Source organism: Eschrichtius robustus, chromosome 15 (assembly GCF_028021215.1).
Source record: "Eschrichtius robustus isolate mEscRob2 chromosome 15, mEscRob2.pri, whole genome shotgun sequence".
Classification (NCBI taxonomy): Eukaryota; Metazoa; Chordata; class Mammalia; order Artiodactyla; family Eschrichtiidae; genus Eschrichtius; species Eschrichtius robustus.
This window is the reverse complement of record NC_090838.1, coordinates 87,400,587-87,417,483: the sequence shown is the minus strand read 5'-3', so window position 1 is coordinate 87,417,483 and position 16,897 is coordinate 87,400,587. Positions and strand designations below refer to the sequence as shown.

General features: G+C 45.0%; 1 protein-coding gene across 1 annotated transcript in view; it reads right to left on the bottom strand.

Annotated features, from left to right (window-relative positions):
• Positions 1-2,364: 2,364 nt before the first annotated feature.
• VWA3B (von Willebrand factor A domain containing 3B) overlaps positions 2,365-16,897 on the bottom strand; it is a 205,972-nt gene continuing 191,439 nt past the window's right edge. Inside the window, exons 23-27 of the mRNA XM_068564559.1 lie at positions 14,820-14,944; positions 13,491-13,628; positions 11,135-11,235; positions 2,547-2,765; positions 2,365-2,413 (exon numbers count right to left, since the gene is read on the bottom strand). Coding sequence (XP_068420660.1) covers positions 2,365-2,413; positions 2,547-2,765; positions 11,135-11,235; positions 13,491-13,628; positions 14,820-14,944 — 632 coding nt within the window. The remainder of the gene's footprint in view (positions 2,414-2,546; positions 2,766-11,134; positions 11,236-13,490; positions 13,629-14,819; positions 14,945-16,897) is intronic.

Here is a 16,897-nt window from a genome sequence, read left to right as displayed (position 1 = left end):
TTTACTTCTTTTTCAACTCTATTCCCCTAATTAATTTTTCTTATCTAATTGTGTTTGCTACAACTCCTCCCCCCTTTTATAAGGATGGTTTTTCATCTGTGTTGAACTGCTCTGAGTTGGACTAGGTTATTGATCCATAGATTCCTGAAGTTGAAAGGAACTTAGAGGTAATGTTGGTGATTCTGCCACTTGATGCATGAATCTTTTTTACATCATTCAAGTGGTCATCCAGTCTCTTCTTGAACCATCTGTTCCCTTTCTTCTGGTAAGAGCTTATCACCCTGTAGGCATTCCACATAGTTCTGTGTGGCTACCAGTCACTCCATCCTGATGCCTCTGCCCCTGGCTTATGATCCAGGCCAATTATCTAGGGTAGGCTATAAAATCTGGATACATAGCTATTACTTTTAACAGATTGAATCCCTTTTATTACTTCTTCTGTCATACGCTAAAAGTGCAGATTTATTCAGTGAAAATCAAATACACAAATTACCTGAGGCAATGCATACAGATGCACATGAAGGATGGATGGTAATGCATCCCCTCCATTTGCTGCAGCCTGGAAACTGTCTCTAGACAGTAAGTCGGGCACTCACAGGGCTCACTTCATTTGCTTCTCAGAGATCAATGCTTCTGTCCAATGTTTTGGAAACTGTTGTTACATACATTTTATCAGGTGTTTTAGTTGTTTCAGGCGGGGGATGGGGGTTGGGGTGGAAATCCAGTTCCTGTTATTCCATACTGGCTGGAAGTGGAAATATGCAGTCATTATTGCAGTTTTCCCCAACACATAGAACTGGGCATTATCATTGAAGGACAACACATTGAACATATCACTTAATGTCATTGAGTATATCATGCCTTGTAATGTAATATCAATACACTATTTCATATATTTGTCCTGTGGTTCATCCTTGCATCCCCGTGGAGATGAAGAGGGGTAGAATAGTCTAATGGTCTCTCTGCAGCCTGGCCCACTGTGAGCACTCAATTGCTTGTTGAATAATTGAATGAATACAAGCAGGCTTACATGAATGCACTCATGCATGAATGAATCACTTTGACTGGGTGAATGGATTCTTTCCTACCCGCGCCCCCCCCCCCCGCCCCACCCAATTCTCCACTGTGCAGACCAAACCCAGACGACTGCTCCAGAGCTTTCCTGCATGGGTTCTGGGTGACAGGATGCCCAGTGACAGGACACTGTCCCCAGCTTTGTTCCAGATCATTTCCTCACTCCTCAATTTCTTCCTCCCTGCCTTACTACTTTTAGCCTGATGCTGAGCTGATGTCCCTTCTTCTTCCATATTTTTGGAAGTGGTTAAATTCTTCACCATAACCCTGGTGACCCCCTAGCTTCTGAGAATGTAAGTATCACTTTTAATTAGGTTGTGGATTTTAGAGTATCACAACGCTGCCCTATCATTTCTATTTGCAAAAAGCATCCAATATTTTTCTTATTAATAATCTGTACTCTATTATTATCTAGCCCTAGGGCTATTATTGACTAGAAGAAAACAATTTAGGAGACTATTTCATTTTTAAAATTAATGACGCTAATTTTACTAAAATTTTTTTGAAGTGAATACTTTGGTACCTCATTGCTAAAATGTGTTCAGAGAAAACAGTAACAGCCCAATAGTTCTGAAATGTTTCCAATGTAAGAGTTTTTATTCTGGTTCCACGCTCAGAGGTACCTACAAGAGACTACAGACAAAACTAATTAGGGAGGGCTCAATAAAAATTTTCAGAAAACAGTAAAATAGGCAATGTTCAGTCTTGCAGCTCTCAGACAAGTTACTAGGTCTTAATTTCAGTCCTAACATTTAATGATAAAATCTCTAATTCTGATGAGATGATCAATTTAAAACAAGACTGCAGGCTTGGATTAGAACTACATAATTTCAAGATTAGAACTACAGATTTCAAAAAATTTGAAAATCCTATGATGGTAATCTATCAGATTAAATTTCTGGGTGTGGGGAGTCTACCAGAAGACGGTATTCAATCAGTTTTGTGGGGGCGGGGAAAATAATAAAAGAATGGTCCAGAAAAGCCAGAATCAATAAGCTCAAACAGATCCAGGTGGAGGATGGCAGGGAAGTCTACCTTTGTTACAACCGGGGAAGGCAGGGGTAGGATGAAGCATGGCCTTACCTCAGTGGAGGGGCTAGTTCCACAGTGTCGGGTGGCTGAGGGCAGCCCAGGAGGAACACTGGTTCTCTTACACATGGTTGCCACAAGACTGCTTTCACGTTTCTCAGCGATGCTCTCCAGCCCTTTGCTGCTGTGGGTGGCTTTGTAAGGGCAGGGCGGGGCTGCTCGAGGTGGAGGTGTGGCAGCGATGGCGCGGCTGGTTGACTCTTAGACCCCAGGCTGAGGACCTTCTCTGGGGAAGTGGATGTCACCGTTACTTAAGGGTGCTAGAGTTTTTGCTCTCCTGGGGCCTAAACTGGCCCGGAAACTGGGGAGTGATCTCAAGTGCACTATCCTTGAGAGAAATTTCAGGGTGTTCCTGAGAGAAATGATGTTGTTCCTCTCCCAGCCTGGGCTTGGGGTGTGTTTTGGGGTAGGACTCTTGGGACCTGTTTCCATGGGAAGAGTCATCTGAGTCCGAGGAGACCATCTCCTGGAGAGGTAGCCTCTTGGTGGCTTTCTTTTTCTTCCTTCTAGGGTTCTCCTGTCTTAGTGCTTGTAAATTCCCAGTGTTAACTTCTTTGATTGGCCATATTAGGAGAGCAGAGTTCTTTATCTCCGTGTCTTCCCTAGAGAGAGAGAGAGAGAGAGAGAGAGAAAGAGAGAGATCAGGGTTATCCTGGTCTTGATGGCTGCTGTGTCTACAGAAATGTTCAAGCCAAGAGATAACAAGTGTGGTGAGGATGTGGAGAAAAAGGAACCCTCATGCACTGCTGGTAGGAATGTAAACTGGTACCGCCACTATGGAAAACAGTATAGAGGTTCCTCAAAAAATTAAAAGTAGAACTACCATGTGATCCAGCAATTCCACTTCTGGATATATATCCAAAGGAAATGAAATCAGTATCTTGAAGAGATATCTGCACTCTCATGTTCATTGCAGCATTATTGACAATAGTCAAGACATGGTAACAACCTAACTGTCCACTGGTGGATGAATGGATAAAGAAAATGTGATATACATGGAATATTATTTAGCCATAAGAAAGAAGGAAATTTGCCATTTGTGACAACATGGATGGACCTTGAGGGCATTATGCTAACTGAAATACGTCAGACAGAGAAAGACAAATACTGTATGATCTCACTCATATGTGAATCTAAAAAGAGCCAAACTCACAGAAACAGAGAATAGCATGATGGTTGCCAGGGGCTGGAGAGGTGGGAGAAATGGGGAGACGTTGGTCAAAGGGTATAAAAAAATAAAAGAAAATATATCGGGCAGTTTATTTATCTAGAAGTGTCATCCTTCAAAGAAGGCATCTTGGGAACACCACGACCCCATCTCAGCCAGGCCATCATGGCATACCATTTCGGGAACTTGCCTTTTTCAGGGCCTTTAGGGTAAAGTAAGGACACCAGCTGTTCAACCTTATTTTGTTCCCATAATCAGTACCTGCTACCTTGATCACCCAGCTTTCACTCTGAGTAACTCTGACCATGGCTGCTTCAGATCCTTTTGGAAATTGTCAAGAAAAAATTTACTAGAGTGGAAAAAGATTTTTAGTTGCTTTTAAATAGAAAATTTCATCAATCGAATTCCTCTTCAAAGGATCAAGATTCACCACATGTGATACTTTTCAAAGACTGGCTCAAAGACTCAGGAGGTAATTTCCAAGAGACATTAAAGAATTGGCCTGACCAGTTCACACGCATTAGGATAGCTATTGCCAAAAAAGGAAGAAAAAAAAAAATCAAGAAGTAACAAGTGTTGGCAAGGATGTAGAGAAACTGGAATCCTTGTGCACTGATGGGAATGTGAAGTGGTACAGCTGCTGTGGGAAACAGTGTGGCAGTTCCTCAAAATACTAAAAATAGAATTATATAAGCCAGAAATTCCACTTATGGGTATATACTCACAAGAATAAAAGCAGGGACCCAAACAGATACCTGTACACTGATGTTCATAGCAGCATTATTCACAATAGCCGAAAGGTAAAAGAAGCCCAAGTGTTCATGGACAGATAAATGAACAAACAAAATATGATATATACATGCAATGGAATACTGTTTAGCCTTAAAAAGGGAGGAAATTCTGGCATTTGCTGTAACATGGATGAACATTAAGCTGAGTGAAATAAGCCGGTCACAAAATGGCAAACACTATGATTCCACGTAGATGAGGTACCCAGAGTCGTCAACATCACAGAGATAGAACATAAAACGGTGGTCGCCAAAGGCAGAGGGGAAGAGGGAGTGGGGAGTCCGTGTTCGTGGGTGCAGAGTTTCAATCTGAGAAACTGAAAAAAAGCTCTGGAGATGAATGGTGGTGATGGTTGCACAACAATGAGAATGTACTTAATGCCACTGAACTGCATGCTTAAAAATGGTCAATTTTATGTTATGTATATTTTACTACAATAAAAAAGTTGGCCTGAGCAATAGCAGTAGCATCGGAAAAAGGCTTCCCAGGAGGCCACCAACAAGATGATCTTTAAATATAAGGCCAGCGCCTGTGTGGATGGGTAAGTTCTGTGAGGCCAGGTTCTCAGAGACTCAACTTGAAATCACGCTACAAGACTGGAATCACCAACCTTGTTCTTTGAAATCTAAAATCTTATCCACCACACTACCATCAATTCTCCCGCAAATCGCTACCCTGCTCCAGAGGAGACTAAGTCGACACATACTATTTCCTTTTCAGGGGTTTTCTCTGTTTCCCATGTATTAGAGTTGGTCGCAGTCTATAACCTGTCAGCTCTCCGACAGAAGAGCAGCAAGGAAGGAATGCTAAGAAGAGAGTTTTCCGGGTGTACTAAAGGCACCCAAAGGGTAAGGGAGAGGAGAGGCCTACCTGCCCACCTGAAAGACACTAGGAGATGATCTTGGAAGGAACCCAGGAAGAAGAGCATGAAAGACCGAGAAGCAACGTGTGTCCAGCCCTCCCTCAGTAGGGGGTTGGTCACATAAGTGGTGGACCACCTGGACAATTAAATTCGAGGCAGGCAATAATGAAACAAGAAGTGCCCTTGTCATGTAAAGATGCCAGTAACATATTAAGTAGAAAAAATGGTACAAAACAGAATGTATGTTACATGTTCATTTCTGTTATTAAGATTGTGAATATGGGGGATGATTGGAAACCTTCACATCCATCTCTTAATAGTTGCCTCAGAGAAATGGATTCCAGGAGAATTGTCACTTTCTCCACATTAAGAAATCTTTTTTTCAACTGTCATAAATGATTAAGAGAAACAAAGGTTTCTATTTTGAGGAAAAAGAAGCAAAATGGCAGAGAAAACACTCTAGAAGGATATACATCAAAATGCAAATGGTTCTATTTATCCCTTGTAAAAATAAAATACAGTGTGTGTGTGTGAAAAAAAAAAAAATGCAAATGGTGATTACTTTTGAAATGTGGAACTACGGATGGTTTTTATATCCTTTTTGTTTTGTGCTTTTAATCCCTAAATTATATTAACTATGCATTACTTTTTGAATAAGAATAAAACAGTATAAGTTATCATGATTCGAATAAAAATGGGCCGGGATTTTGATCAAGGAAAAGCCTTTACATCAACCAAGCAGATGATGCTAGGCCACCCTATTATATTCTCCAGAATGACTGATGTCGACCAAGTTCAAGATATTCCACAAAGAAATGTCCCCTTATGGGATGGGGGAGCAGGGTAGGTGTGAATCTGATGTGAAAGCTCTTATCCACGCCCCCCGCCCCCCATGCACCCTCACTCTGCTCTGTGGGAAGGGGAAGGGCGGCCACGCTCCCGACTTCAGCCAGTGGACACTCTCCACCAGCACACCTGGAAGGACCCTGCTAAGTGGCTTTCTTTTGCCCTATTTCATGCCAAAACCGAGTTAGATTTAGTGCCCTATTAATTATTTTAGGCTACAGAGTTGGTCAACACTGCCGGGGATCGTGGAGGAGCCAGGCACTGCGCCTTCACTGGCCCTTCAGAGCAGCTCGTTCCACTGCGGGGAAGAGTTCTGAGCATCCTGTCCGTGCTCTCCTTGGGTCAAAATCCACCGCATTCACCTGACCGGGCACTGTCAGCTTGCCCATATTCTTGCTGGTTCCCTGAGGCCTCATGTCTATTCTGCCCTAAGTGTGTCTCTGTTGGCAAGGCCATCTTAGAACATGAAGAACAGGAGGACGTCTGGGGTAGGCACCGGATAGACATTTGATGAGGACCAGGAGGCCCCTGAGTTTTAAGAACGGAAGGGGCAGAAAAAGGAGAGACTGATAAGAAAAGGCAGTTTTTGCTATCCAGATTGCTCTCACTGGCCCTCAGGGGTAACGAATCGCCATGACTCTCTGTGTTCTTGTCCCAAGTACCAGCACGCCTTCTGAGGACAGGTAATGGCACCTGACCCTCTGGATAAGGTAGGACACTCACAGACAGGGTTATGGCGGAACTGCTTGTTTTCCAGGCCTTAGGAAATGGGGCTCCTGATCTGACCAGAAGGGACCGAGGGAGCTAATGACATATACAGGTTTAATGATTTCCAGAGGCACAGCTCCTTCTAAGGGAAAAATAGTCAGTAGTGACCGGGTGAGATGATGGGAAGTGATTCATCTCAGAGGCAGCACTGAATCTTGAAGTTTTAATCGATGACTTACTATCCCTGCTGTCAGGAAGGCAATGTGAGGCCATGCTACATGGATAAGGGGAGGAGGGTTCAACAATATGGGAATTATCATTTCCTTTGGGGGCACAGTCCTAAATCCGAATAGCTTGATGGAAAATCGCTAAACTGCTCAAAGAAAGGTAACGAGAGGCTAATATTTTGTGCAATAGGAATTAAGAGCTGGCTGCAGACACAGACAAACCACAACAGAACCCTGGGAGGGGGCTCTCCCCTCCAGGATTCTCCCACCCAGCCACGTCCCCAAGACCACACGGTTATAATCGTGCACCAAGGGAAGAACACTCTTGTCTTCAGGATCTCACTGCCCAACAACCTCCTTCAGACGCCCAGTGATTTTTCCGGAGCACAGAGAAGATGATTAGTCCAATCTGGTTTTCCTGTGATCCCATTTAGAATGTTGCTAATTTTTTCAAGAAATCAAACTCCCTCTACGGTGAATCTTCTTAAAGAGGAGACTTGAAGGTAATTTGCCCAAGCCTTGTTCTGTCAACAAGGAAGGGAGGATGGATTCCAGCTCTGCTGGGAGGGGTTTCCTGCCAGTTACATGGCACCAGAGGCGCCCTGCCCAGAGGAGCACGTGGTCCCCACCTGTGGGTAGCTGAGTAACACCTGCTAGAGGCGCTTCCCTTCAATGGAGAAAACCGGAAGTCAGAGCATTAAGCCCACCAAGCGCGCCTTCCCTGAAGGAGCCGGAGGCCGCAGCCTTCTGATGTGAACAGGACCCCAGGGGAGGTAGTCAGGGAAGACCTCGTGCTGTGAATCTCCTGCCTGGCAAGGAGGGAGGATGCCAAAATGAAGGAAAATTCCTTCTGGCCCCCTTGCTTTCTGGAGTTAGGAGAAATTACATGTGTGTTCTCTAAATGGAGAAAGTTACTGACAGGTTAGGGAATATTTTCACATTCAGAACAGACATCTCTGATGGCACGAAATGCAGAAGAAGCTCAGGGACTTTACTGAAGGTAAGGCAAGGCAAGAGCAATCATTTCCCTCCACCAGACACACCTCTCTCAGTGGTGCTGTCAGAGAATGCAATCATCAGGTTTCAAAGGAAAGAGAAAACTGGAAGAGCCTCACCTGACCTCACATCACAAACATGGTAATACTAAAACTCTCTCCTTTAAGGACTAGTTATTTGGAATTTAGCAAAATGGGTAACATATTTTGCAAGACAACCTTGCTATAAGTCTTCAAGAATCATTTGTGTCAAATTTTGAATTGAAAATGAAAATCTGTATCAGCTGTGGCCATATTCAATCAATTTTGAACCCTTTACCTTCCAAATACTTTTCTTCCTGCCTTTCACTGAGTACCACCCTTGTTAGGAACCAGAGGAGGGGCTTGTAGAAAATACTCTCAGTCACCCCAAACTGAAGACCCCAAGAAGGAAGAAAAAGAGGAGGGGCAGAGGGTGGAGAGCTGGATCTCTGGCATCCTGGTCCACAGCTGTTTGGGGCCATATACCCCTGGTCTTACCAACCCCAAATGGATGGTTATAGTGGATTCAATATTTTAAAATTAAATTTAGCCATATGATGTCCTGCTGAAGTTGTAACCTACTGTACATTTCTTTAATTAGCCCATGAAGAAAGCACCATGATTTTTTTTTTTAAAATGGTCTCATCTGGGGTAATAGTGTGAAGATTTACTAAAGAACAACCAAAGGGAGGTGGCACATTTAGAAAGGAACTGAGAAAGAGTTTCTGATGAGAAAGGACCTACCAGAAGGAAATCCCAGTGTAGATACAAAATAAGACCTACGCCTTTATTCTGTGTGTTCACATGTACCAGCCCTGATTATGGAAACAGAGACAGATTAAGCTCTGAACGTAGCCGGCTGGATGTGACCTCTGCTTAGGAGAATTAAATGCAGTCTCTTTCTAGCAGAGAGGCAGCTAGAGCAACAAAACAGCGGAAATTACAATGGGAGACAAGGGGGTCAATGAACGCTTCCGCTGTGTAAAGCCCCAGGAGCTGGGGTAAGTAACTAGCAGCAGAGTTTTAAATAAGGCCTGGGGTAGTACTAAGGTAGAAAAGAATGAAAGGTGTTTCTCAACATAGAAAGAATTGAATTTTAATTCTAAAATAGTGATTGATAATACTGAGTTTAGTGAAGATGGTACCTAGACACATGTATCCATATTCCTTTATAATGTACTGTAATTTGGATATCATATTGTTTGAGTAGGATTTTGAGACCAACAAAAGTGCTCTTATTTAAAATGATATATTCATCTAGAAAAAGATTGAAGGATTGTAGAATATATTTTCAACAATCATACCTAATAGAAGCTTCTCTGTGGAACTACATACCCCTCAAGGAGCCTTGCTGGGCATCCCCTAGTATTTGTGTGTTCATCGGTTCATTCTTCAAATAGTCCTTGGGTACCTCCTGTGGGCTGGACCCTGGCAACCAGGATTTAGAAGCAGATAGAACCTGGCCCCCGCTTTCAAGGACTGATGCCTAGTAGGGGTGATGGTCCTGAAAGTACATGGCCCAACACAAGGTAAAATTCCTATAATGAAAACGTCTGCAGGATGCAGTGGGATCACCTCACCACACAGGGCTGGAGTCCTGGAACACAGGGCTTGCGTTCAGTGTTGGAGTTCCCCAGGTGGCCAAGGGCAAGAATAGCATTCCAGGGAGGAGATACTTAGTCTATGCAAAGGCACAGAGCCTTGAAAAAGCACAGCATGGGAAAAAAACTGCAAGTTTTTTTAATGGTTAGTTTACAAATTTAGTATGGTTAGTGTGCAGAGGGGCTTTTGGGAGGTTTGTTGGGGAGTGGCTAGGGGCGAAGTAAGGCCAGCTAGGCAGGCCTGGTTCAGGCCAACAAAAGGCTAAGCTAGGATAAGAAGAGGGATGGGGGGGGGGGTCGTGGGGGAGGGGCAAGAGCAGATTTACATGTGAGGAAGATTCCTCTGCTCAGCACTTAGGGGAGATGGCGGGACCTCAGGGCAGGAGGAGGTGGGAGGAGGAGGCCTCAGGAAATGGGAGCATTTGTGCAGCCGAGCTGAGAAATATTTGCAAGCTGTTTGTGGAATGTGTATGTCTCTAAATAAATCCACTTCTTACCTATCACTTTGTCTCTTCACTGAATTCTTTCTGTGATGTGACATAAAGAACCTGAGCTTCCAGGTGTGTGAGACCAGGTGTGTGATCTCAGTTAAAATACAGTGGGCTCAACTCCCAATCTGGATTTTGGCTGGATTCGAGTCCCAGACCGTGGGTTCAAGTCCCAATCTGAGTTGTGCGGTTTCAGATCTGGGTGGCGAAGGGAGAGGAGGTTGCTGGGTCACACTGCAGCAGGCAAGGAAGTCTAGTTATTTAGGATCATGTGTGCACACGTGCGTGTGTGTGTGCAAACAGAAGACGCAATTTTGGGGTTTTGCAGAGGTGAAGGAATCGGTGGAGAGGAGCTAAGGAGAGAGGGGAGGAGAGTCCAGGGGTAAATCACAGAGCAAGGACCCGGGCCGGGGGGGAACAGGCCTGCTGGACAGATCAGCATTGGATGAGGAGGGACTCTGACATGAGGGGGAGAGATCCAGGCTTCCACAAGCCCAGAGGTGAGGAAAGCTGCGCAGGGAGAGAATGTCTGGTGGTTTCTGTTTACGAAGCACAAGGTGAGGCCACCGGGAGACTGAAGGTTGGCACCCAAAGACGGCTCAACCCGTGCTCAAAATCCACCTTCACCTCCAGGGTCAGGGCTCTGACTCCAACTTTGATGCCCCTCGTTGGCCCCATGGACTTGGTCTTGCCTGCTCTTCAGGCCTCAGCTTTTTCTTACTGATTTTGCTTTAATCCACCTTTCCAGCTGTTAGCCATCCTGCTGCCTCAGATGTAAATGTGTTTACCCCACTGTTGCCCCTGGAAACCACCACCCACCCACCCACCCACACTCACCTGGGCACAGGCAAGCCAGGGCCAGCACCTCACTCTCACCCCCAACAGGGAGAGGTGATGGGTGATTAGTCCCAACTGCAACTTAATCTAACCTGTGCTTTATAGTGAGGCTTCATTAGAAGACCTTGAATCCTTACAAATAAGAGGAAAATAATTCCTTCAGAGTCATGACAGGATTGAAAGCTTTGCTGAAGGGTCAGTAAAATACATAATGTTGAATCTGAGATTAGAACAAGATAGACAAATAACCAGCAGGTAAAAGCGGTGACGTTGAAGGAACAATCATCATAGACTTGCACTTTGGTAGGAAGTCCTCCACCTTTGCTTTTCTCCCCAAGTATTTAGAGATCGTGGATCTCAACTCAGAAACAGATTAAAAGTGCAAAGGTATAAATAAAATTCAGAAAGTAGAAAGTTGGGTCCACTTACACTTTTGAATCCTCCTGAATTGGGGGTGACTTAATATGAGCGCAAGAGAGAGCATATTTGTTTTGGCTGATCTTAATAAGTGCACTCCGAGGGCAAAATTCCTGTAATAATACCAAAAGAGTTCATTCAATTTAAATCAGAAATGTCCACAATTCAGATGTAATTTTAATCTAGCTCAACCCACTGTAATAGCTACCAGCCATTATCCTGTTCTGGTGATACTTAAGAGGGCAGCGTAAATGCAGAGTCTAGCTGGATAATTTTACGCTGAATAAAAGTCATCATTGAGTCCTACCTGTCATTTCTCCACATCCTGGATCATTTGTCAAGTCCGCCATTTGTCAAGGTGTGTGTGTGTGTGCACGTGCATCCACTGATGTACACGCACGCACACAAACACACACAGACACACACCTTCATATAACCACCTTCCTTTTCTAGCTTAATTCCAGCCTTGGCCATCTCTTTCCTGTACTTATAAACTATCAGCACCACCCCATGCTGTATGTCCCACTGTCAGCCCCTGGGTCTCCCAGAATTTCCATCAGAACTGTCTTCAGCGTCCATCCCCAAGGCCATGCTGTCTAGTCCAGGGCCCCACTGCCAAGGGGTGTAACCTCCAGAGTCCTTCCTGGGCTCTGAGGCTCTTCCCCAGGGATCCTGGGTCACCAGCTTCATCTCTCCCCACACCTGGGACCCACCCATGGGCATCTCTTCAAATGTTCCTTGATCTGCTTTCTCCTCTCTTGCCTGGTAGATGTCCCCAGAGCAGGGCCACCTATGCTTCCCACCCACTGCCCTTCCAGGCTCCTTCAATGTCATCCAAACAGCTCCAGGAAAGTCCATTATCTCTCATGGTTTTTCCTGGGTTGATGAGAAGATGCCCTTTCTCCCTCTTGTTCTGTCGGATGGGATACAGTGTTCCTGGGGCCACTGGCTCTGAGGGCCTTCACTCATCCATCCTACATTTCATCCCTTCATCCTAAAATTCATTCACCATGACCCCTTCCCTGATGGACATACCCCATGCTACAGTCAAGAATCGATTAGAGATTCACTTTGCTATACAGCAGAAACTAACACAACAATGTAAAGCAATTATACTTCAATAAAGATGTTAAAAAAAAAAAGAATTGATTAGATATTTTTGTTCTGTTTACTAGGCAGTTGGGCATAGACATTTAGAGTGCAGGCCACGGAACCAGACTGCCTGGGTTCAAATGCCTGTAACACCCGCTCACCCTGGGTGTGACTTCACCTCTCTGCTTCAGGTTCCTTATCTGAAAATGGGGATAAGAGTACCTACCTCACAGTGTTCTGAGCAGCCAGCTGTTCACTATGTGTGAAGCACCTGGGTTAGTACCTGTGCCACATAGTAAGTGCTGAATAAGTTAGCACGACTCTTTCGTTTGCTGCTTTTCGCATGCCAATCCATTTTCCAGGCGTATTAAGTGGGCCATCAAAACAATGTTATTTCCATTAGAAAACATCATTCATTCAAGTACCTTATAAATCAATTGTGAGAACTTGCTCTTCATCAGCAGCAGTACCAGGGATGCAAAGATGGATAGGACCCGGTCCCTGCCTTTAAGGAGTTGGGAGATTGGTGAGGGAGCCGGGGCGGGAGGAAGGCAGGACAGTGTGCAGGGGAACCTGAGGGCCTCAGCAGAAATCAGGCGGCATCTTCGGGTGACAGGAGATTTTATGGTAAGAAGATGGGGAGGGCGGTCCAGGAAGGGTTAAAACCCAGCGGCTTGGGAAAGCCCACTGTGTTCGTGAAGCAGTGAGCCTTCCATAGGGCTGGTAGCCAAGCTCACAGGGCAGGCGGGGGGCCGGGCAGGGGTCGGGCTGGCCTTTTCCTTGAGGTTGCTGAGAAGTGTGTGTGTGTGTGCGTGCGTGTAGAGGGGTGAGGGGACAGGGGGCACATCAGGTAGGCAAGTGACATCATCAGATTTGTAAACTGATAATGATTTTTTTCTAAAACTTTTAGGAAAAATACAGAGGGAGAGAGAGAGTGGGGCTGTAAGAGCCTGGGGAGGCCGCTGACGAAGCCAGAATTGGAGCGAGCCTCCCCAGACCCCAAACGTGGAACCAGAGCCCCAAAGACCATCTGACAGAGGAGTTAGGAGGCCACGGCGACCTTAGCAAAGGCGGATTTTGTGTTGCACAGCGGGCAGAACTCTAAGCACAGGGGGTGGATGTGCAGGGGGAATAGAAACAGCCAGGGAGATGGCTCTTCCGAGACGTCTGGCGGTGCCAGGAGAGAGCCAGGCATTGCCTGCAAGAAAGGCAGGGGTAAAAGGAAGCCACTTTCTGCCTAGCGAGAATGTTCTTTTCTAAGTGAAAGTCTACTTACTCTCCGGTTGTTACATTTTAAAACTGTGTAGACTTTATCTTCAGCCACATCTTGATTTGGAACTGCTATGACAATGGCGGGGACATAGAAGTCAAATCCTCGGGGTATCACAATTTTGGCAAACACATAATCTCCAACCTGTAGATGAGAACATCTTTCACGGCAAATATTTTGCTTATCCATCTTAGTGACAAGATTCATATAAGCTTGTTTTAAAACACCCCAAGATGACTAGCAAGTACTGATGCTAGAATTCAAATACATATTTTTTTTTTCTCAGTTGGAAAGAGTCGCTAGTTCCAAAATTCTCTGGGCTCATTGGGCCATAGCTGGAATTTTGTGACCAGTTTGGGGAAGCCGCATTTTAGCAGGGCTTCCCCTGGCAAGGGTCTCAGGGACAGCCAGCAAGATGGTGAAGGGTCTGGAAACCATATCTTGCAAAGACTGGGTGAAGGAAGCTGTAATGTTTCACATGAGGACCAGGGAGAGAATGGACGGTGCCCTCCTGTGTCTGAAGGGTTATCAGGGACAGAGGAAAGGAGCAGATTTGTTTAATGTGGTTCCAAAGCTCACACCTGGAATCCATGGGAAAAAGTCACAAGAGATAACTTCCAGCAGAAAGAAAGTCTTGTGAAGGGGCATACAAGGCTGCAGGGCATCCGTCAGATGGAGAGGATGCACGGTCAGGGGGAAAGTGCACTGATGTGCCCTCTGAGTCTGCCCAGGGGAGGTGGGAACAGACAACCAATGTGAATCCTATGAGCACTCCTCAGCACTCTTCCTCCTGGCTCACACTATCCAAGAAACAGCAGCAGTGCAGCTTTCGGGGGGGTTTTCTCTCTACATTCTCGCCTTGGTGCGGGGATGAGGATAGCACAGGAGGATGTGCCAGACACGGCACAGCTCTGATGAATTTATAAGCAGATGAGAACACATCAGCCCGGCTCACCCCTGGAATGCATGTTCAGGGGTAACTGCATTATGGCATCAAGGTCTGGCATCAACTGACTACAACGTCAAGGAAAGGGCTACCTCTGCCTTTGTTATTAAATCTGTTTTAGTATAATCTTCTGCAGTGAAAGCTTCAAGAGCACCAGCAGTTACAGCAACTCCCGCCCCACGACCATCTATTGTCTGTAAAGCAACAAGAGCCTCAGGGGCAATGCAAGCAGGTCTGTGCAGTCCTGAGCTACTTAACAGGGCGTTAGCAGATCAGGGTCAGGAGCAAAGAAATTGCTAGGCAAGGGGTCATAGGAAGAGGGGTCACTGTTATCCAGAGCTCTAGGAACGGTGAAAAGGGGCCCAGGAACAGATGGCTGGAGCAGGTACCTGGAGCAGTGGGCAGGGCATGGCGCCCCCCACAGGTGTGATGAACGAGATGGGCACGACCTTGGTGTCTCCGTACCTGAAGCCCACAAGCGCGTGGGTGGGGCTCACACACTTCTTCACAACCCCTGTAAGGAATCACATTTAAAATAAAACAGAAAGGCAATGCCTATTCCCTTAGGCTTGCCCCATCCTGTTGGTCAAGCTAAGTTACAGCATTTTGCCTGCTTACATCAGTGTGCCCCTTGGTTTCTCCACCAGATAACACTGGATACTCTATGATGCCTGCTGGGGTTGACCAACTCAGAGTGCAGTTCCGTGCTCTGCTCTAGAGCTGAGCCAGGAAGCTAAGAGAATGCGTGGAAACTTGTTCAACCAGCATTACCAGCAGCCATCCTGCTGTGAACACTGTTCCTAGAAATATCCTTTCCCTGGACACTTCCTACCGTCTGATTTCCTTATTTACTTTAGTCGTATTTCCTTCTATAATACTTGGAGGCAGAAAATCGTTGTTAGTATACACACTACTGTATACAAAATAAATAACTAATAATGACCTACTGTCCAGCACAGGAAACACTACTCAATACTCTGTAATGACCTATATGGGAATAGAATCTAAAAAAGAGTGGATGTAGGTATATGTATAACTGATTCACTTTGCTGTACACCTGAAACTAACACAACATTGTAAATCAACTATACTCCAATAAAAATTTAAAAAAGGAAAATCATTGCTAAATTGTGAAAGTGAAAGGAAATATGAATTTCATATTTTCATCCTCAGCTTTTCATCTAATATTACACACCCCACAGTGTCCCTAAAAAAGGAAGAAAAAAAGAAGCAAGAAGTTTTCTTGTCTTTTAGTTACGTGCAGCGATTATTATAACAGGAAAAGAAAATATTGGTGTTAAGGTTCACATATTTTGTCATTTATCCTAGTTGAAATTTATTATATTTTCCCATTTAAAAGGGATTATAAACACTGGGGGCACGTTTTGACTTCCCCGGCAGTAACAGCTGCACTTGGACCCCCTAGTTTGAGACAGAAATGTGCTCGTCCCCACTGGGCTCCCACAGCGTGCGTGCCCGGCATCCTCGCCCCAGCTCACACACTGGCGTTGGCAAAGTCCTATGTGCTTTCAGGTGGCAAGGAAACGGCTGCTGATTTTCATCTCAAGTCCAGGTGTCTTGTTTTAAACGGCCAAAGAAAGGGAAAACTTATTTTTTTAAAAAAACACCACACATACACGAAAACCAGCTTTACACTGTCTGTTTTCTTATTGGACTAAATGTTCGGTTTGGTTTCTGAAATATTCTTTACACATGGTTCACACATTTTCTACCATAAACTGACTCTACCTTTTTAATTAGGAAAACTAACACTACTTTTTAGAAGGAATTCCTACTATGAAAACAAAGAAGAACCCCTCTGAGTTGAAGAGAATCCTAGCATCCCCAGCATACAAGCCCATCCCAACCTACCCCGACCCCGGCCCTGCCCCAGGCAGGGGTAAAGGTATGGGCTGCCAAGATGACCTTGTTGGCCAGTGGGACCCTCCACAAATTCTTAGCCTTTGGGACTTTGCAGAATCCAGTCTTAAACCTGGGATGCAGTTTTTCAGGTAACTGCCTCAGTTGAGTAGCTGTGCGACTGTATGGCCTGCGGCGTCTAGGCCATGTATCGGCTGCCTTTTATAGAAAAAGACTGCTGACCCCTGCTCGAGATCGTTAGACCTAGATTTTGGTATGTTACTACCAGCTCTTTTTTTTTTTTTTTAAACTCTTTCCTCATCTTTTATTCTGATAACAAGCAAAATAGCTCACTTAGTGCCTTGTATTCTTTTTTTTTGAATTTTATTTTATTTATTTTTTTATACAGCAGGTTCTTATTAGTCATCCATTTCATACACTTCAGTGTATACACGTTAATCCCAATCTCCCAATTCATCCCACCACGACCACCCCCCCTGCCCACTTCACCCCTTGGTGTCCATACGTTTGTTCTCTACATCTGTGTCTCTATTTCTGCCCTGCAAACCCGTTCATCTGTACCATTTTTCTAGTTTCCACATATATG